The 22,129-nt window shown below is 44.8% G+C and overlaps 1 protein-coding gene across 2 annotated transcripts in view; it reads right to left on the bottom strand.

The window, feature by feature from the left end:
* The window catches only part of ACVR1 (activin A receptor type 1), a 67,953-nt gene extending 47,840 nt beyond the window's left edge, over positions 1-20,113 (bottom strand). Inside the window, exon 1 of one of the 2 annotated variants that reach the window (XM_040603750.1) lies at positions 19,945-20,113. In XM_040603750.1, the coding sequence (XP_040459684.1) occupies positions 19,945-19,952 (8 nt within the window). In that variant the 5' untranslated portion in view covers positions 19,953-20,113. The remainder of the gene's footprint in view (positions 1-19,944) is intronic. The other variant, XM_040603749.1, reaches the window with a different exon arrangement.
* Positions 20,114-22,129: the final 2,016 nt, after the last annotated feature.

Raw genomic sequence — 22,129 nt, 5'->3', positions numbered from 1 at the left:
GTTCTGAGCAGCAAACACACAAGACTTCTGGTACCTGAGGAGCTGTAAAAGCTTGGCTCCTCTGTAACTTCGATGAATCAGTGCCAGCACTATTAACTTTTAGCCTTATAGTATTAAACAAGGCAAGTGAACCAAGAGTTCTTACAAGAACTGCTCACAGAGGTCAAAACACCCTGAAGGACAACTACACCACGCTGGAAGGGACAGATGACAGGGGGAGCAGGCCACTGACCAGCAACTGTTATTTCCTAGTCTTAACCATGCAAAAAAGAAAAGAAAAAATGAGGAAATAAGCACAACTGCAGCAATCATTTAAAAATAAATTGCTCATACATTTTAGAAATGACATGACAGGAAGAACAGGTCAGGAAGAGACACAGGACATAGCACATCTATATAATTAATATAACATGGAAAATGGATAGACCATTATACATATAACCTATAGACAAGTTCCAGAAATTGCATTCGCGGTCACCATATATACTGCTAACAAGCATTTCAGCAGTTTTACTTCAGAGTGGATTTAGCCCAGTCCCTCTACTGGAAGCTGCTGCCACCACATGTGGCTCAAAGCTGTCCAGGAGGCTGAGACCTTTACACCCACGTTCCGGGATGGAGCACATTTGGTACACACCAGAAACGGAGCTTGCAGCTTAGTTTCCTCCAGAAGGAATCCAGCACATGCATGCCCAAACCACTCTGCGACTTGTAATAAGTGGAGCTCATCAGGGCAACGAGCTTCAAAAACCACACTGGTGCTCCAAGACAAAACTGATGGAGTTAAGAGCCATAAAGCCATCTGATCCTGAACGGACATTTCACTGACATCCCTTCACCCTGGCTCTGCACCCCCACTCTCACAGCCAGCTGCTGGAAGTAGGCAAGCAGGACTCTTAAGATGTATGTCTGGGGGGTGGGAGGAAAAAGAGAGCTAAGAATTAACTTTTAACTAAAAAAGGGGGGTGTGGGGTGTTGCACACCCAAACAAAACCCCACTGCTACCCAAGTATTAATGTTTAGTTTTACTTTAATACTTCTCAGCCTCTGCAGCTGTCTCCTCTTGCAGTTGGCACTGATCATTGCCAATCTGGGACTTATTTCCAGTGAAGACGGCATTGTTTTATTGGCTACTGAGGCAGCGCATGCACCACTAATGGAGGTTTTATCTCTCCATTTTCCTGTCAGCACAGAACCAGCCAGTCTGACTGTTAACATTAAGAATGCTTATTTTTCCCCTATTCACTATCTCCAAGCCAAAACAACATCTGGAACTTCAGCTAGCCATACAAAGAAGAGGGACAGATTAAAACTGGAAAAAGCTACACACCAGCTTCCAGAGCTTTATACATTTCTGCTTGTATCCAAACTTCCCACATGCACCTTTCAAAACAGCTCTACTGGGGATGGGTGGGAAGGGTCCCTCATACAGACTCCCGAAGACAATATAAAGCACTTTCCACTTCAAAAGAACCTCAAAAAGGATTATCAGAAAAATAACAGGAACAAAACTGATATGAAAATCTAGAGTAAGAATTTACCATAGCTCTTTAAACAAAACAAAGGTGACATACCAGTGACCTAGAAAAGGAAATTAAACAAAGAAATATTACTGGTGTGTGTTACTTGTTAAAGTAATGGAAAAAAGCCTGGCGCCATTACAGCATACATAAATGTCCCACTTTAACAGACAGCTGTCTCCGGTGTCATTTAAGTATGCTTTTTGCTTAGATCATGTTCAATGAATCATGAAAATCAATACAGAGAAAAAAAACCCACGTAAACCCATGCTGCAGACATGCACAGAAATCGAGCATGTACCAACTAGCACCAGCCTTTTCTGGAGAAAGCTGTGCCAAATAAACACAGACTAGTTTTTCCAACAACATTTATTTAACTCTTAGTAGTTAATTAACAGAAGCTATGACTACTGGTTATTTTCTAACCAGCTATCACATTGAAGAGAATTACAAACTTCAGGCTCACCACCACAGAAATACCCTCCCACCTGCCCACCTGCCTTCTCCCCCAGCAGACAACACACCTAACCTTGGCAAAGACCTGACATCCAGCACAACTCGGAGCTCCCTGCCACGGGGGCGCATTCGGCATAACTGGGCGCTCCAGGAAAGAGGAGCCGGGCAACTGGCAGCAGTTTTCCACCCACCGCCCACCAGCAACGCCCACCGCCCCGGCTGGTGCTGCCTGCACCGCAGGCCAGCTGCAAAACCCATCCTTGGTCCTGGCCGCAGCGGGCCCCGAGCCAGCACTGCCCCCCGACCCTCCCCACTGTGCCAGCCCTTTCCAACAGCCACACCACTGTGTGCTAAGCAATGAACGCTGTCAGAGAAGGAATTTTCATTTCTGTAACTCACAACCCCCCCTGGCCAAATTATACAGTTTATAGTCCTGGGCCACAGGAAGCTGTCTTGCTGCTGAAGTGCTGCCAAATGCAGTATTTTTTTCAGCTGACAATCACATAAATGAATTTGAATGACCAAAGCAGAATAAAGTGTATGTTTTCAGGAGCAAACAAAACATATGTCACGGGTTTCTACATCTAGCAGCAGAGTTTTAACATAACACAGAGTGGAAACCAATTAAAATAGTTCCTGTTGAACATAATCCATCGTGTTGCAAGTGGAAAGAGAGTGCCAACCACTACATTGTACAACCCTTCTAACAAAGTCGCATAGCAATGACAGTTTCAAATAGACATCTCATGCCAACTTCAGCCAACTTTGGAGAAGCAACAACAGCATACACTCAAATGGTAATTTGCTACTAAATACATACAAAAAACCTCTATGCAACACTTCAGAAATTACTACTGTTTTAGCAGATTTTTGCTTTGCACCCGTTACCTACTCCTAAGGCATCTACAACTTATTAGCTATTTCCTTTCTGAAAAGGAGGATTAACTGAAAGCAACAGTAGTCAGAAGCACTGACATTGCAATAGCTGCCCCGCACACCCAGTGCTGCGAACAGCAGGGCTCTCCCACCCCCCAGTGCCCCTGCCATGGCAGGTCTCCAACCCACACTGCAGGCAGCCCAGCACTCCAAATAGAGCTAAGCACCAGCAAGCAAACAAGCAGATTAGAGATAAATAAATTAATTCTTTATCAGTGCTTTTAATACATTATTTTTCTATGTCAGTTGGCTGAATAAACACAGAAGTTACTAAAAACATCTCCAAAACTCCCAGGATTGTCAAGTAAGTTTGTATTATTCAGTCAATTTGAGCTAGTAAAAATATAAAAGTCATCCCTACCTATCTGTGCAACAGTCATTTGCCTTTTGTTTATTTAACATCCACCGTGAACAGGGATAAGACTACATTCATTTGTGCTAGAACTTCGGGCTTGAACCGTCTTACTGTTGACTGATGGAAGGGACTTCCTTCTTGTCCTGTTCACAATTTTCAGAAACTATGATCTAACATTCCTCACAGATTCCTCAGAGCAAAGACAACTGAGACTGGGGCTTGCAGAGTTTGAACTAACCAACCAGTGAACCTCTACTGCATGAAGTTTGTTGGTCAGGTTTGTTTTTCTGAAGAGCCATTTATACAATTAAACAAAATCTCCCTGCCTAGAATTTTCCTGAATTAGAGGAGCAAAGCAGCATTTTCTTAGTACCCAGTTCATGATGATGCATTAACTGAAATTTAGCTACCTACAAATGTTACATGGCATAAATCATCTAAGGAAAGCACTTAGATTTCTCCTCTTTATCTATTCCCTTATTAACACCATGATCAATTTCACTCACTCCAAGTCATTCAAAGTGATCATTTTCACTCCACTTTCTGGAATCTCCCCTATCCTTCACCTTCCACCTACCTTCCAGTCCACACACTCCCCTTCTGGCCACCTTCTCTTCTGGCTACCTTCTGCACTAGCAAAACTTCAAGCATACTACATAGCAGATAATTTTCAAACATTGTCACCTTACTTACAAAAGTATTAGACTGAACTTGTGCTAAGTCAAATAAAGAAGTTATGGGAGGCAATAATGAACAGTGCCTGAAATATTTTGTCCCTCAGCTGTATAGCTGACAGGAAACTGGAGCCTCAGGTCCATCTCATTCAGGGCACCTCAGCAGCAGAAGGCTAAGAAAAGAGGTGACCAACTGTTCCTTCCATCCTGCACACTTTTTTTTTTTTTTTGAAGTAGCTATTATAACTGAATGCAGTGCATGATCTCAAACTTCTTTTTGCTAGCTGTGATCAACACCTCTTCTGTTCCGTTTTTGTCCTATCAGGTTCTGAAGGGTGTAGCCAGGGTGCTAGTTAGCTGTGATCTTTAGTGAGGACACTAAATATGTTCAGCAACATAGCATCTTGAGTTTTGATGAAGACAAGTGTTGCCGGACACAAATTAACACTGATCCACAGATATAAAAACACTTCTGCAAGAAACGTAACTACTAACAACACATCTTTAAATAACAGCCCTTCTAAAAGATGACTTCTTACCTGCACCTGTTTAGAAGGCTGTGTATTTGTGGACCTGTGACTGTACATACTTTCCAGTTCTCCTCAAGCAGTGATTAAGCTATACACCTCACTGCTGCACTCAACAGTCTATCTTCTTTCTTTAAAATCCTGCAACTGTTACACACCTGTATGACCAGAGGTAGACAATCTCATATTAGCACCACGTGCAAGCCAGAGAGCATAAGACAGTTCTTGTCTACAAACTGCTGGAAACAAGAATTCTGAGCAACAGCTCTGCTCGATGGTCTGCATTTGACCATATCAATGCAGCCTTAGCTCACCTGTCACCAGCTAAGGAGGAAAGAGTAAGAGAAGTTTAAACAGCTCCGTCATCACCCGTGCACAAGTCTGCACTGCCATCACACTATGACTCAAGCACCAGCAGCAACACCAGCTCAGTGCAGGCAGACTGAGCCACAGTACAAAGCCCAAAAACACCAAGGTTCCCACAAGCAGGGCTGCAAAGAAATCAAACGGCTTCCAAACAATTTTGTGGTAAACTTCCTAGGGGCAGAGTTGCTAAACTAGCAGTTCTGGGGAGGGTTGTATGAGCTGGGGATCTTTGCAGGTCTGCACTGCTCCCAAGGAGAAAACAATCCCTGGCCACCTGAAAATCCAGCCAGTCTACACAAGCTGCTTCAGGCAAGTAACCCTGCACAGAGTTACTCTAGCACTATACGGAGTATTTCCATCCTTCCTAGACTTGCTCCAGTTATCTCCACCACAGCTTTAGGGGCTGTGTTATGCCACACTGGTATTAGAGGAATTTTCCTATAGAAAGGTAAAGGTTTCTTTGGACCTTCCACACTGCTTTAACAATTCATCTTCATCCCCCTCACGCTCTCTTCTTCCTCATATTCAAAATCTTATTCTTAGAAATGTGTAAAATTACAGTGACGTTATTTCATAGCACATCATACCCCCAACCCTTCTCAGCTCACGCTGGGCAAGTCCACAGAATGAATATCCAACACCCCTGAATACAGACACGCTCATCCTTTTGCTGCAACCACCTCACTTGAACAGGGAACTCTGTACTCAGGGTGGATGCACGTAACAGTTTCTTTGGGTATTACTGGGGTGGGGAGGGGGCGGAGTACAAAAATGCAAAATAGTGGGAGCATACGATTCAATGAAAAGCTAAACAAAATTCGAGGTTTAAGGGGCAAAAAAAACAAACAACAAACAAAAAAACCCCTCCACCATTTAGCATTTTACCTGGTTTTCTGAAATTTTTAAAACAGCATTTTACATTTGCATAGGTAGAATATTCATTTCAGGTTATGGTATGTATTTAAATACTTGCAAGGCGATCAAGGCAATTTAAATTACCCAGTTGAGTCACACTTTAACCAATTTTACATCCGATTTTGCACTTTTTTGCTCTTTTCTAAAGCAAGGTTAATTATTGTGTGATACAGATAAACATATTGTTAAGACTAACTGAACACAAACTTCAAAGACCAAGACCATTCCCCAGGGAGAAAGGCAGTCTTGTTACAACAGGGGATGGAAGGGAAGATGATGACTTTTTGACTGCTGTTGAGAGCATGCTGTGCTGGCTTACAGTAATGAGGAGGGCCAGCCCCCAAAGTTACTTCTGCTAATCTTTTGCTTACCCCAATCAAGAAATCAGGCAGAAGAGACGCAAAAGGTGTGTGGAACAACAGACAGTGAGAAAGAAACAGAGCAAACATGCTGTGAGGGAAGCATAGAGCATGGGAAGGAAGGGGGCACAAGGGCAGTTCACATGAAAGAGCAGTAAAGTCACAGCTCTTTACATTGCATTTGGCTTATTTCACTCACCAAGGCTTAACCAAAGCTGCTCCATGCCACTACTTTTAATATCAAGGAAACTAGGATCCTAGTTTTTATAGTTCACCAGGTTATCATTAATAGAAAGCCATACATTTATTTCGATTATTCACTCTTACAAGTAGAATATTTCGGAAGTCCACTTTTAACTGGAAAATAGGATTACAACAGCTTGACTGTGCTAATTATACAAGAAAGATTTTTCAAAACATTTTGCTATTAAAACCCATTCATTAGACAAAGGACACTGTACCTGCAGTAACTGAACTAAATTAACCAAAAACCAGCTAGTTGACCTTGTCTGGGTGACCCGGGGGTGTGGGGCTCTAAGATCATTTTGCCTCTCAGTTCATAGATCAGATGGAAACACGCGGGTCTGCTTTCTGAAGTCCCAGCAGACTTCCCAGCTCCCAGCCTGCAGAGTGCAGGCAGAGGTGCTGTGCGCCCAGCCAGGCAGCAGGATCAGCACCGCCGTACCTGCCTGCACCCATCCCCTTCAGCCGCCAGCACCTGTCAGTCTGTGTACCATCTTCAAGTGGAAGATTTGAAGAACTTCTTAGAAACCTCTGAAATGTCTTAGACTGGGAGGGAACATTTAGTCACCTTTATATCATCTTCATTACACAGCTGGGGCAAGCATTTAATAAACTTTATTTAGTATTTACTGTGTTCTTTTATGAAAAGGAACAGGCAAACAAAAATACAGATTAAATTAAACCCAAAACAGTTCAACCATTTAGGTTAATTTTAGCTTTTATACTTTAAACGCACAAGAGCGAAGGTGAAGTCTATTCCTTCAGGACCTCAGCCTCAGTACTGCTTCAGGGGTGGGTTAGCCGAGGGATTAAAGTCTCATTATTTCCTCAAATTCTTCCAGACGTCCAAGTTTTAGCTTTGTAGTTTCTAACTCAATTCAAAGTAAAATCAAACGCTAATTTTTTTTGCATGTTTTACAGGGAAAAATCTTTACTATGTTAATTTATTTAAACATTTTAAATTACGTGCAACAGAAGACATTTTTGCAGGTTCTTTGTTTTACAAGAAAAGTGGCCTTTCAAGATGAGAGAACCCACAGAATCTCCTATTATATTTAGATACTTAAATATTTCCTCAGTGTCTCAAGAAATGGATCAATACTATGGCAGAAAACCTGCTGTACTTTTTTCTTATTATGCGAGAAACTCATTTTAATGCTAAGCTATAGCTCATGGTTAGCTATACAAGCCTAATTTCTTTCCTTTGGCGTTGGTTTGATTCTTGACACAGTAGCTACCACAGCCTTCTTGAGCAATAATTTTTAATATATTATCTTTTTGGATAAACTATACTTTTTCCTTCAGTTTTTAGAACAAAAGACAACTGTGTATCAGTTGTAATCCTAAGAACAATTTGGGTAAAACAAAAAATAAGCTGCATCAAGCTGTCAACTAACACATTTAACAGACTTTTTTTCTCCATACAATTGTGATGTGTAAATTGAGAGTGTTAAATCAGACATGACTGGCTTGTCCAACATTCATTTTTTAATTACTGTGCCATTATGAACTGGATCTGGGACACTGTTCATCCTCCTGGGACGTTTAGCAGTGCCAACGGAGCGCACAAAAACCACCCTGCAGCACTTCCCCATCTCTGTGCAGATCCACCTGGAGCACAACACAAAGGACAAGGAAACCTTCAATGTAAAGCTATGACAAACATTAACCTAAAAAATAAACCGTTACTTATGCACTTGTTAAAGGAAGGCTGTAACACCAAAAGATGAGCTATAGAGAAACTGGTAGAACTGTTCTCAAAGCACCTTCAAGGGCTAAGGACAAGCAGGCACATTTTTGGTATGCTACATGTTCATGCACCAACTTTTACAACTGCAACATGCTCATTTCAAAAGAATCCCCCACTTCACTTACAACCAAACACACCTGTGGGACTGAATCAAGATCAATCATGTCAAAAAAAGCCTTAACACATTTGGAAGAACATTTCAGAACTTTGAGGGGAAAAAAATACATTTCATATCCTTTCACACTACTGGCACACCAAACCCTCAGAGACTTCAATTTACAGCTAATTGTTCACTTCTGTTTGTGGTTTTGTTTTGGGGTGGTTTTTTCTTTTCCTTCATGTTCCCATTGGTCAGCATTTTAGAGACTTCTTCTATGCACACTTAACCACCATGCAAGAACTTAGCAGATGCTCACCAAGCCCTACTCCTTTGATGGACCCTGAAGTTCAGCCTGCAGAGGGTCACTGCCAGTGCAGTCCACGCAAGGGAGACTGTCAGGCCTTCAGCCTTCACACCATGCGGAGCCATTTGCTCTCGCCTCCCACCAACAAACAGTTGTTAAAAACCATGGTCCTCACCCTATGAGATGTTACATGTGCTACTGTGATTGTCTTACCTGAACAGTTCTTAAGTCAAACATGCAATCCAACGCCATCACACTTCTTCTGACTTGCCACCATGGTGCTGTGGTACTGTGGCATACCAGTTAGTGCATCAACTAGGACATGGTGACTGCACAGTAAACATCAAAACACACCACCTGACATTCCAGTAAAATGTTTTCAGCTCCTATTTTACCCATATTCATGAAACACCATGTGTACACACAGAGCTGAGCAGCACCAATCAGCAGCTGATGAGCAGCAACTTATTTTGTTATGGATACTCAGCCCAATGCCTGGATTCTGCCATTAACCCCTCTCATGGCGACACAGAGGGGTCTCATAAAGCCTGCCTGAGTGCCCCTCTCTCACCTCTACCCCAACCAATTACTTGTATCTAAAAAGAGCCAAACTATCTCAGTTTTCCAGAACTCGCCTGACAGAAGAGGAGATCTTCACCCCCAGCACATGGGTTCTTCACCCTATAAACCTTGCAACCCTGGTGCCAGGGCTACCTCCAGTTTGCAGGCATTTGAATTCTAAGCTGAAGACCCTATGCAAAGCAGGTTGCACTGGCTCTTCAAGTTCCAAGCTGGTTCCAGTCTCACTTATACAGGCAGTTACCTACACCTAAATTCTGTGGTCCTCTTTGCCCAATATTCCCTCAGGTCTCCTCCAAAGCTTGTTGAAAGAGGCTCCTTTGCGCTCCCACATTCTCCACAAAATCCTCCAGTTTCCCCAGCTGCTGTGAAGTCCCACAATCCTACAAAGGCAGCCATCCTGTTACGGATCTTTCAGGAGCACAGAGAATACTCTTTAGAGCAAGGACTGTGTGCTACTCTCAACTAGGTAGCATCGGGGGGGAGAAAAAAGCCTTCTCACTCACCCCAAACTATCAGGTGCCAGCAATCCTGCCAGAAGGCAGTCAAAAGCTATGAGCTAGGCTCCTTCCCTCCCCAGAAAAGAGGGGTTTATCAATCTGTGTTGCTTTCAGTCATCACACCCATGTGTGAAGAAGCACGTTTGCTTCTCTTTCCAGATTTTCCATCACAGCCAGGAAAAACTTTGTATCTTCCTCTTGGACGCGGGAATCTGCTGGTAACTTCAACCAGGTGTCAAAAGAACCATCAAGTACCATGAGAGAAATGCTGCAGTCTTTCAAAAGCTGCAAGTTAAAGGCTTCCCTACATCAGAAAATACCCAGAAATGTGTCTCACTATTCCTTGCAGGAACAGTGCAGTGCTCACAGGACTTAGCCCATACAAGCACCAACGCTGCAGAGCAACAATGACAAGAGGACTCTGTGCAGAGGGACAGTAGCCTCTGAATTGCATCTACTTCACTTCTGAATAGCCTCAAAATATAAACAAGCTCTCAAAATCCCTTTCTTTTGTCTTCATCTGCCACTGTGTTGATGTGCTGTGGCTCTATTAACCCAGCCTTGCAGAACAACTTCAAGTTAATTCACCTTTTCCATTTGCTTTAATCCACTCCCCAGAGCTCCATATCCAGTAGATATTTATTTTAAAGCTAAGCCAAAACCATTCAAATGCTAACATTTCAGGGCCTTCAGTACTCTTGTTTGCATGCAGTAGGGCCTCTTTTAGAATAAAGAGCATCCACTTTGGGAACTAAACCAACATAATTATAATTGGTCTACACGTCAAAGCTTTACAAATCCCCAGACTGGGAATAAAGCAAGTTTTACTCCTAGCAAACCCTTTGTTAAGGAAGGCATAAAACTGCAATGCAAACTCAGAAACACTGATTTCTCACCAGAGACTCCAGTAACCACGTAAAAAAAACGGGAGCTTCTAAAAGCAAGTTTACTCTTCTGGCTCATAACTGCATGTCATTGTGGCCTTCTTAATGAAGAAATAAGACAAAGTTCCCTCAAAATCCTGGACGTTGCTGTACAGGAGAGCCCAATAAATGTTTTATTTGAATATCTAACCAACATCCAGGAACAAATCCCAACTAAAAAGATTAAGTCAGAGACTTTTCCACTCATTAAAAAAACCGCCACCTGCACAAGGTATGGAAATACCTTATTTTTTTTAAAATGGTATTTTAATGGCGCTTAGGAGTTTATTTCCATAATTTAGGAACAGTCATATTGATGCACTCATTCTTCAAAATATTATTTGTGTGGTAAGGAACGTGTACGGAGGGAAGGGTCCAAATAACTTCAGATTTTAGAACAGGTTTTGCAGAACAATTATGCACAAGTTTGCTTCATAGGTATGGACATGAGTCTTACAAATGTGTAAAATGCCTACACAAAGACAGAAAAAAAACCACCCTATTGTTTAGGCAAGTTGGAACATGTTACTCATTTAGATTATTCTCTACTCAAGGTTGATGCAAACATGCCGGGTCCACAAACGCACACACAAGTGTCTTTCTGGCACATTTGTAGAGGCGTAATTGAGTATCAACCTATGTGAGGTTAAGAGAGATAGCAAAAGCAGAGGCAAGGAATTGGTCAAGAATTTTCAAGAAGCACACAGTGCTGACAACAAAAGCCAAGGGGCAGGATCCAGGAGAACAGACATGGAGGAAAGACCAAGTTACGACATATTCAAAAAATAGGAAGCTGCCAGCCCTACTCCAAGCTGTGCCTTTACTGGTGCTGCACATGCAGGAATTTGCAGGTAGGGGTAACATCTCATGTTTCTTTGCAATCTTTTAGGTGGAGGTTTTTCTTCTATCCCAGTGACTTGAAATAACTTGCATGTTTCTTTCTGGACAGAGAAAGGTTCAAATTATGCAAAGCTACTGGAGGACAGCCAACACTCAAATGATTTAACCTTCATCACAACCACAAAAGTAAAGACGTACCTCTGCTCTTACACTGACTTGTGTTTGGTTAGCTAGTCTTAACAGAAAGGGCTTCTAAACTGCAGCAAAAGCATTCTGCTTGAGAAAGAGGAATAACTACATCTACGTAAGGCCCTACACTAACTCTTTCAGTGAGGACAGCTCCTGAATCAAGATAAGCAGAGATGGTCCCACACCACATTTACACCTAGTTACCCTCAAGATGAAAAGCAGGCAGAGTGAAAACTGACATGCAAGCATATTTTTATCATCACCATCATTTCATTTAGACTCAGGATGCACACAGGTTTTACAATTCGTTCGAAAACTACAGGTCAAGTGGAATAAAAATTACTTAGATCAATGCCCAGTAAGTAAAAATTAATGTCCAAAAAAGAATTTCAGCCTAAGCTTTCCAAATATTTACTTTATTTTTCTAGTGTAATCACAATCACCAAAAGCACCCCCTCAATTTTTTTTATTCACTAGCATCAGCACTTTTTCATGAGCTAAGAGTACATCTAAAACACTTTCTATTATCACTTAACCTGAGCCAGTATTTAAAAGCCAAAGTGAAAATAGTTTTTAAAATGCACAGCTTATTTTAATTCCACTCCTAAGTGGATATAAATTAGCCAGTTTAATACTCAGAGTAGTGCACTACAGGTGGTATATCTTTTTATTCTGACAATAGAATATAAGAAGTCACACACATTATATTACTACAGGATTGACTGCCACATAAAATCCACTGCCAAATCATCCTATAGCCTGGGATTTATCCAGCCCATACAAGTCAAAAATCGATGTTTTAGCAGGCTGCTACACAGAACTGCAGCTTCAACAGGCAGTTACACTTGAGCACCAGTAAAGAGTGTTATTTAACTGATAAAAACCAAAAAAATATTACTCCTTATGAAGTCAAGAAGAGTTTCAACATCCAACATGGACCTGATTTTTTATCAACAATAAACAGCCTGCAAGGTACCATCTATCTTTTCTCCAGCGTAACAAGATACAATTAATTTATTCTCTTAAACCAAACCATTATCTTTTCATTTTATTTTCTCTTTTAAGATGCAGCTTTAAAATGACTTAATTGTTGCAGTCCACCCACACAAACACAGGAGACAACTTTATTGCAGTGGAGAGCCCTAAATAGCACCGTCTGTTTTAGGCTGACTAATACAAACATGCATTTTGTTTAATTTTACATTTGTTCCTAGGGAGATTTAGATCTCTTCTACCTGCAATTCAATACCAACTGACATCGTAGGAAATTATCCACCCCTAAAGGGATGAGTAATGCAGGCAGATCTGCCATCATGCGCAGTGTCTCACAGAGGACGGGCCGGCTTCCATGCTAGTCACAATCCTTACAAGAAGGAAGGGCAGGCAGGCATTAAGAGCTGTGGCCCAAAAGCTATGGCATGCAGAACTTCCAAAATATGTGTGTGCAAGCACACGCCATTTTAACACCCTGGGCCAAGAACAAGCAAGTGGCAAAGACACCTGCAGGAACTCTTCCAGGGGAGTAGATCACACCAGCTCTGCTCTGGGACCGACAAACTGGGCCAAGCAGCCTTGGTCACAGCTGGCAAACTCAACACACCCACACGGCACATAAGTAAGGCAATGGTTTTCACAAACACATAAAGTCAGCCCACACAGTCCTCCACATCTGCCCAGCCACTCATACCCTTAGAGATCCCTCCTTAGCACCAGTACAAAAAAACCCCAAATAACCAGGAATTAATCCAAGTTGGGACTAATCTGGCAAAGACAAAGTTTTAACCAAATTAATGCCTTATCCAGTTCACCACATGGCCATAGACATGCCAGAACAGGAGAAAAAACAACCCATGGAGAGGGACAAGCATGACTACTTACTTCCCTGGCATTAGTAGCCAGTGAAAAGGCTTGCACAACCACAGCACCAACTGCCTAGAACTGCCCAGCCAGGAACCCCAGGCCATTCAGAGGAAGGTTGGAGGGGCCTGCTGAGGCACACCGACTCATGAAAGCAGAGATCAGCAACTTGCAGGACTTCAAAAGGAAGCCGCTTCTAGCCTCCAAGCTATCCACCCAGCCAAAGGCAGCTGTCGAGAAGCTGCCAACCTGCTCCTACTGTTGCAGGATACTTGCCAGACAAACAGCAGACCTGCAATTAGAAGAGGTGTTTGTTGGCCTCTCTTCTGCAGCTTATTAGCAGAGAAGTAAGGGTTATAGTCAGAACAAGAAATGCCTGACCTCCAGTGAGCACAGCTAGTTACAACTGCTCTGCAAGATGAGGAAGAGGTCCTTCCATTCAACAGAGGATGGTCGTGGCTTCAGCATGCCAAGGAAGAGTGTTCCAGGTACTTAGGACAGAAGGTTAAGAACTGCAGCATCATCTCCTCTTCTATAAAAAGGCCTAGATGATAGCCACTGGTGTTCCCCTCCACCATTTCCTACCTCCATCTTTTGTTTATTCCAGACAGGGCAAATGAAGGGTCCAACATCTGCCTTGCACTGTCACCAAACTGGAGGTCTTCTGTTTTAATAAGCTTTTCCTAATGAAGCCACGGCCCTCCTTTTCCTAAAACAGACTTGAATTAATTTATAACAAGCTACAGACACTTACATATGCATCTTTTCAGAAGCACTGCAGGTAGCAAACAGTAACATGATTTGAAGCCTCCAGGAGCATTTCAAAAAGGGGAGATGCACTGACAAAAACTACTTCTGGCCACTGGCACAGGCAACCATTTTTCAAGTCAACAGGAGAAAAAGAACAACAAAATGTACACCTAACTCAACAATAATCTGCTGACTCCAGAAGAGGCTAGTAGCAGATACTTAGAAAGAAGTGTAAGGACACAGCATGCAAAGGTCATTCTTCCACCCTACTCTGCCTGCCCCAACCCTATCCTTTCCCATCAAAGGTAAATTCCCAAACCCCAAACTGCACCTGGACAACTGCATTTAATGGTCCATCCACAGGCCTACAAACATATGCAACTTCTTTCTTAAAAAAAAATAATAAAGTCTCTTGAATGTCCCACTGCAGTCATTCTATAACTTAAGACACACACAAAAACTACAATTTTGAAACTGCTGACTATTGACTACACATGGCATTCCTTATTTCTTACATAAGAAATAATGCAAAATCATCACTTCCCATTTACTCTCACTGCAGTTATTACTTTAAGACCTCTATAATATTTCCTAACAAACATTTCTTTCCTCAGCAAAAAAGTCAGTTTATTTAGACACACTGCATCTACACCATCTCACAAAGCTCTGCAGAACAAGACTGATCCAACCCCACGTAAAACTAAAACAACAGGTCCTGAGCATAAAGAAACTGCAGATCTGAAGGACAAGGAGTTACCCTAATTGCTTAGAGACTTGTGCTGCCTTTGTACTTAAACAGAATAGAGCATGATCACTTGAGGGACATTGATCTCGGGGGCTTTGGAGGTGTTTAAGAGCTGGTGGCACGCTAGTTTCCGAGCATAAAGTATGCAAAACATGTTCTAACCAGAACTGGGCAGAATCCTGTGTCCAACAGGCCCTGGGATCCAACACACTGCCCAGCCTGCCAGGCACAGCCACCATGCCACAAAGCAACGCTTGTGGCCAGTACTGGTTCAGCAAACAAGGTGGAGTTCCAGCAGCCAGGATGAATTCAGCATGAAATGAAAGAGCAGATCAAAAGAACCCTTTTTAAAGATGGGACCGCATAATAACTGGCAAAGACTGTGATCCAGCCAGCACCTGATGTTGACTATTCACCTGCAGATGAATCATAAGGTCAGTTCTGGCCTTCCAGGAGAAAGTCAGCATCCAAACTGCTAGCAAAGAACATGACCAAATTACTAAAATACGTTACCTCTTTCTTTCACATAAATAAGCACTAACGTACTTACTTCATTAGGAATATCAGCACACTCTTGATGTTTCTTCCAAAAAAATGATTAGGATCCCACAGAATTAATGTCAAAGGCTAGATTCAATGCTATGTTATAATCATAGTTAGTTCACCACAGATCTTGTTATGAGAGTAAAACTTTGAGAGCATGTACTGAATACCAGCAAGACTTACAAATGCAGATCACTTTGGAATAGAACCTGTGAACACTGAGTTGTATACACGTAAGGGCAAAAGACCGTATTTTTAAGGAACATATTGCCCATCAGATGAAACTGGGTCACGTGCATACTCATGGTCCAGTATAACAAAGACACTATTTCATCACAGCTACTTATTGCTATTTGACTATGCAGCTATGCTTCTGAAAGCATTAGTCTAAAACTGTGTTTTGGCTGCAAACACAGTGAAGAAAAAAGGAATTTCTTGAAAGCATTTCCATAGAATTCCATACACATTTCATACTCAATAGCATTTTTTAAATTAACGATCCCGTAACACTTTGTAAACTTACATGAATTCAGCTTTCCAACACTCCTCAGAAATACCATCATTCCTTATTTTACAGATACATACAGATATGTAAAAGATGTGACTTTCATTGTTAATGGGTAGTCACTGAACTTGTCTACAGCAGGATTTAAAAGGTGCTTTTTTAGACAGTGAAGGTTACCTTTTAACTTACATGCTCTAAAACTGCGTCAGTCTTGACCACCCTCAAGACTCAAAACAAATAAGCTATCTCCTAATACATGAGCATACCCTCATCAAGACCTGCAATCCACCCCAATGGATCTCCATGAATTCTCAAACACAGAGAGGCTGGAAGCCAGCAATTATCAGTCGGAAAACTACTGCATTCAACACCACCACAGTAATCTGTAGCTCTATATAGCTGCACAGGTGAGCAGACTAAGATTTTAACCTATTTATACACAGGAGATAAAAGATACAAGAGCTGATAATGAGATGCCCATTTCAGAGTTCAAATACCTAAAAATGCAAGTGAATTCAAGCAACTTTGGTTTTGGTGGGGGTTTTTTGTTGGTTTTTTTTTTGTTTTGTTTTTTGGGGGTTTTTTTTGGTCAGGAATGAGGGGGCTAAAAGGTTGCCTAATCATTTTACAACGGCTGTCCCTAGATCCTATTTTAGCATCAGGCTTTCATTAAGTTTAAGCATGACTTCAGAGTACCAGCTGGTCAAAAAAACTGAAAGAAAAAAACCAACAAAAAACCAAACAACCCACCCACAACACCCCACTGGTGTTCGTTCCCCCGCCTATGTTCTCTTCCTACCTCAAGAGCTTTTTCGCTGCTGAAGCCCACTGTGTTCTCCTTTCCCAAGAAGCATGCAGCTTGTGAAAGAGCAATGCTAGGACAGAGGCGGGGGGGGGGGGGGGGGGGGGGGGGGGGCGGCGAGATTCCTCTAAATGATTTTTATCCCTCTCCCAGGCTCATTTGCATCCCTCCCAAATGAGCTATTGGATGCCTCTGCTGTTGCTGTGTCTCGCAGTTTTGGCAAGACGATGCAAGCCTCAAATCCTTCCCTCCTGGCCGCAGACTGCAGACAGGCAAAGGATCCCATGTGGAGTTACACTGCCACATGCCCTTTCATCTCCCCCAGCCCTGGCCACCAATCCCTTTGTGTTCCCTTACAACTGCAATGGAACTTACTGACCGCTGTCAGGCTGCGGACACCTACAACGCAGCCTGTGAAAAGGAACACAGGAAAAGAAATCTTTTCCATAGGCTTGGGATGACAAATTTCATTTGGAGAGCTAGCCTCAAAAATAGATAAGTTCTACAGGAAATGGCTATTTTTAGCCCTCCCCTTTCACCTCAGCTCCTCAACACATCCACATTCTCCTGCGGAAGAATCTTTCTAAATAGTGTTAGAGGTGAGCTTTAGCAGGTCACCTCAGCAGAAAAAAATGCAACCAACTTAATACATGTTAATACAGAAGTATAAGCAATCATAAGAATATCAAATATCCAACTAGTAAGGCATAAAAAAAAAAAAAAATTCTCATATCCCAAAGTCAGTTAAATTGCAAGCTCCCAGAACATAATATGGCCAAAGTTACTTCATGAGCTAAGTCCACAGATGATAAGGCTGAACCCTTCACGTCTTCACAGATACTTTTGGAACTAAGGCAGCCATCGTATTTTCTACGGAGAGTATAAATATTTAAGTAAGAACCTCAACAGCTACACAACCAAAATACTTCCAGTTTCCTAAGGTACATATAAAATAAGTCATCAGAAAATGAGTTAGCAACTCATTTTACTTACTGTGCAAAGGAATTTATACAGAGACTGTTGCCCAGGAGTCTGGAAACATCATCAGCGCCAGGTCAGTAGGTTTTCCCTTTCTCAGCTTGCAACTTTGAAATACATTATAAGACTTACAACTAAAAATATGTAACAGTTTTCTTCCCTCAGGCTCTTTCATTTAAATAACAGCCTGCCCTTCTATAGTTTTGGCCCAACGATGATTTAGGCCTATAAAAGCTGATTATTTACAAACTGAAATGGTTGAGGGGTAATCCAAGTCACAGCAACAAGCCTTAGTCCTGGAATGGAGACATGAGCAGACCAAATGACACACACCTGTCATTACAGTTTGAGAAGACAAATAAGCAAAGATTTGCAAGCAGTAACTACTCCCAAGTCCTGTGCCATCAGGCAAGGAGCAGCACCCCTGCAACTAAGCAAAGGAATGCAGATCTTATCCCAGCAAACAAAATACCGAGATGGAAGGCAAACCTCTCAAAACATTGCACGCACTTAACACCTCCGAGGGAGAGCACAGTGCATACAGGAACTTTTTGTTCCCCTAGAACAGAACTGCAACACCTCCTCCAAAAAGAGAAATTATGGTCATCAAAGGAACCAGACGCGCACTTGAGAGCTTTCCACATCCAGGATTCCAGGTTTCACTGATTTCAATTGCAAGGCAACCCAGTACTCTTCAAACAGTATTTGACCTTCAAGGACAGAACCTGGAGAGTATTTACAAAGTAGCTGCTGCATTCCAGGTCACTACTGTTTCTCTGAAGATGAAGTGTAAGGATCACAGCAAAGATCCTATTACAGGAAACAAAAGAAAACTGAAGATTTAAAAATAGACCTGTCACTGCCCACGGCAAAGTGCTACAACCATAGGAGTGTTCTTAAACGAAAGGCTGGGATCCTTGACAGATGAGCTTCAATGCTCATCATAAAAACATGAGATATGAGAAAAGAGCCTGTTTTCTTCTAAATGCTCAATGCATCATTTCTGAAAAGTGTTTTTACACAAAAGTGCCAGGTCTGCAGCTCAGTACAGAAACTGAGTTTCCACATCAGGATGCCACCAGTAACACAGCTTCAATGAATTAGTCCCTCCAGCACACCTACATAAACCTCTACTCTTTCAAAACCTGCTGAGGACAAGTGTGTCTCTCAATTTCGTGAGAATAAAGGGGTCTAGCCCCCGTTTGCTGTATAAGTGCTGCCAGAAATTAGTTATTTTAACACATTTTCATAGACAAACACAGTTGGAAAGACTGCCCAGGCAGCTTCTCCAACTATATTCATGTCCCAGATTTCACAGACCAGCATGTGGTTTTAAAAGCCTTGAGGTTAATACACAGATCTGAGCAGGCTGAAAGGATGATTGCCTGCTTCTAGAGACCCGTCCTCCATCACTAGCAAAAGTCTTGACAGGAGTTTAGGCAACAGTCCCACCATCCCCTTTGTTTCCTCCTAAAATTCAAAGCTGCATGGCTGTAAATAAGTCAGCCGACTGGAACCCCTGCTGCCTCACTGTGCAAGGTAGGAGTGCCTTTAACAGACTAATATGCACAAGAGACCTGCAACCTTCTCCTTCCTATCAGACCAGGGACCTTCAGCACGCTGACATTAACGATGCCGGCACGGCCACGCTTACAGGGCTCGTTCCGATGTAGCACAACTCTGCACCTCCGATTTGGGTAAGTTCATGTAGGTTTGGAAAAGGAAAGGAAACGGGCCCCAGACCGCTGCCCCGCTCCGCAGGCACGGCAGCCCGGTTTACCGGAGCCCAGAGCAACACCGCTAACCACTACAGGCGTGTTCTGCCACAGCCACAGGGACCAAAATCCTTTGTGTCTCTCCCTGCAGTTCAGCCACAACTCCGTGCGGGTGATGCGGCGAGACCCGCTGCTGAGGAACGCCGCGCCCCCCGCCTTCCCTTCCGCGGGACAGCCGCTCGCTCCCGAAGCCCCCCGGGCAGGGGGCGAGCCCCCCCAGCAGCCCGCAGGAACAGTCCCGCCTGCGTTCCGCGGCGCTCCGCGGCCAGGGGCGGCCGGCCGGGCCTGCAGCGGGAAGGGGGGTGGCGACCGAGGCCCCCCAGCGTCCGCCCGGAGCGCCCGTGCCGGCCCCAGCTCCACCGGCCGGCCCCAGCCCCGCGGCCCCCCCTCGGCCGGTCAGCGGCGCGGCTGAGGCGGCTCCGCCCGCAGCCCCCCCGGCCCGGCCCCGCTCACCTCCTCATCGCGGCGGCGGCGGTCGCGCTAGGGCCGCCGCGGCGGGCTAGCCATGGGCGGCGGGGGCCTAGGCCCGGCGCTCGCCCTGCCCGCGGCCCGCCCGCATGCCCGCGGCAGCGCCGAGCGGCGGCGGAGCGCTGACAAAGGGGACGGCGCGGCGGGGGCGGCGGCGGCAGCGGCGGCAGCGCCCCGCCCCGCCAATGGCCGCCGGCAGCCGTCACTCCCGGCCCGCCGCGTCACTTCCGCCCGCGGGCCGGCCCCGGCGTGAGGGAGCGTGAGGGAGCGTGAGGGGGCTCAGGGGGCGCATGGCCGCTTCCTTCCCTTACCGTGCGGGTGAGGCCGTGAGCAGCGAGGACCCAAACAGCCACCGGCCTGCGGGGCAGCGTGGCCCGCTACAGCGAGGGGCGGCAGGAGCGCCGCTGTCTGGCCCAGGGGCAGGGTGGCCGCCGGGCCGCGGCCCCGGGAGCCGGGAGTGCGCCGTCGGGAGCAGAGGGCCGGCGGCTCCCCGACCCCGGCAACGGGAGCGCGCCCCGCCGGGCCTGAGGCGCGGCAGCTGCGCCGTGCGGCTGCCCTGGGCGAGGGTGTCTCCGGCTGCCCCAGGCCCCGCAGGCCCGCGGCATGCGGGGGCCGCAGGGGGAGCCTGCACAGGCAAACGGCCACCGCTTCCTTGCCTCCCCTCATCCTGCAACGCTGTCACCCCGTCATAGAGCCTTCTAGGTTGGAAAAGACCTTTAGATCGTGGAGTCCAACCATTAACCCAGCACTGCCAAGCCCACCCGTAAACATGTCCCTCAGCGCTGCATCTTTTAAATACCCCCAGGGACGGTGACTCCATCACGTCCCTGGGCAGCCTGTCCCAGTGCCTGACCACCCTTTCCATGAAGAAATGTTCCCCAATGCCCAGTCTGACCCTGCCCCGGTGCACTTGAGGCCGTTCCCTCTGGTCCTGTCGCTTGTTACCTGGGAGCAGAGCCCGACCCCCCTGGCTGCAGCCCCCTTCCAGGGAGCTGTAGGGAGCGATCAGGGCCCCCCCTGAGCCCCCTCCTCTCCAGGCTGAACCCCCCCAGCTGCTCCCCCTCAGGCTCGTGCCCCAGCTTCTCTGGATGTGCTCCAGCACCTCAATGTTCTTCTTGTAGTGAGGGGCCCAAAACTGGACCCAGTATTAGAAGTCTGATTTGAACTTCTGAACCAAACACAGTCATAGAAGACCTCCAGATTTGTCAGGCATGATGTGCCCGTGTTGGCTGTCACCAGTCACCTCCTGATTTTCATGTGCTTACGCATAGTTACCAGGAGGGTCTGCTCCCTGGTGTTGCTTGGGCACAGAAGTAAGACTGACTGGCCTGTTAGTTTTCCCCCTTTAAAAACAGGGGTTATATTTCCCCTTTTCCAGTTAGTGGGAACTTAACTGGACTGCCACGACTTCTCAAATATAATAGATAGTGGCCTAGCCGCATCATCCACCAGTTCCTTCGGGACCTGCAGATGCATGTCATCAGGTCCCACGGACTTGTGCAACTTTAGGTTCCTTAGATGGTCTCAAACCTGATCTGCTACAGCAGACAGCTCTTCATTCTCGCAGTCCCTGCCATCGCCTTCTGTGACTTGGGCGATGTGGCACTTGTCAGTGAAGACGGAGGCAAAAAAGTCATTGAGTACCTCAGCCTTCCTCACATCCTGGGTAACCAGGTCTCCCATTTCTGTCCTTGGAGACCTCCAAAGGACATGAAACCTGAAGGAAAAACACTCAACAACAAGAATTGGACTGTGGGCAACTTTCACACCACCATAGGCTATGTTAAGTGTACCGTGATATCAACACCCCTATTTTGCTTGTTCTGGGTTGGACAACAGTCGCCATGCCAGTTGTGCTAAGTAAACATCACTGGAAGTTCCTGAAAAGGCATGGGTTTCCAAGGGGGATAATGAAGTAAATTTCCAGAACAGTTACATCTAATTACTATCAACAGGACACTTACATTATTACATGATGAATTAAGGACATGAAAACATACATTTTAAACAAGCCTGAACAACTCTGAGCAAACCAACCACATCAGAAATTCCCAAGTAATATTGACCTTCTGATGCGCTGCAAACCTTCCTGACTGCAGTCCTGAGATACAGGGGGCTTCCCTGTGATGCTCTATTTTTCCTCAAGACAGTGGCACAATGACAGAGCAGT

Source organism: Falco naumanni, chromosome 8 (genome assembly GCF_017639655.2).
Source record: "Falco naumanni isolate bFalNau1 chromosome 8, bFalNau1.pat, whole genome shotgun sequence".
Lineage (NCBI taxonomy): Eukaryota > Metazoa > Chordata > Aves > Falconiformes > Falconidae > Falco > Falco naumanni.
The sequence above is the reverse complement of the archived record's forward strand: the minus strand, read 5'-3'. Positions and strand labels throughout refer to the sequence as shown.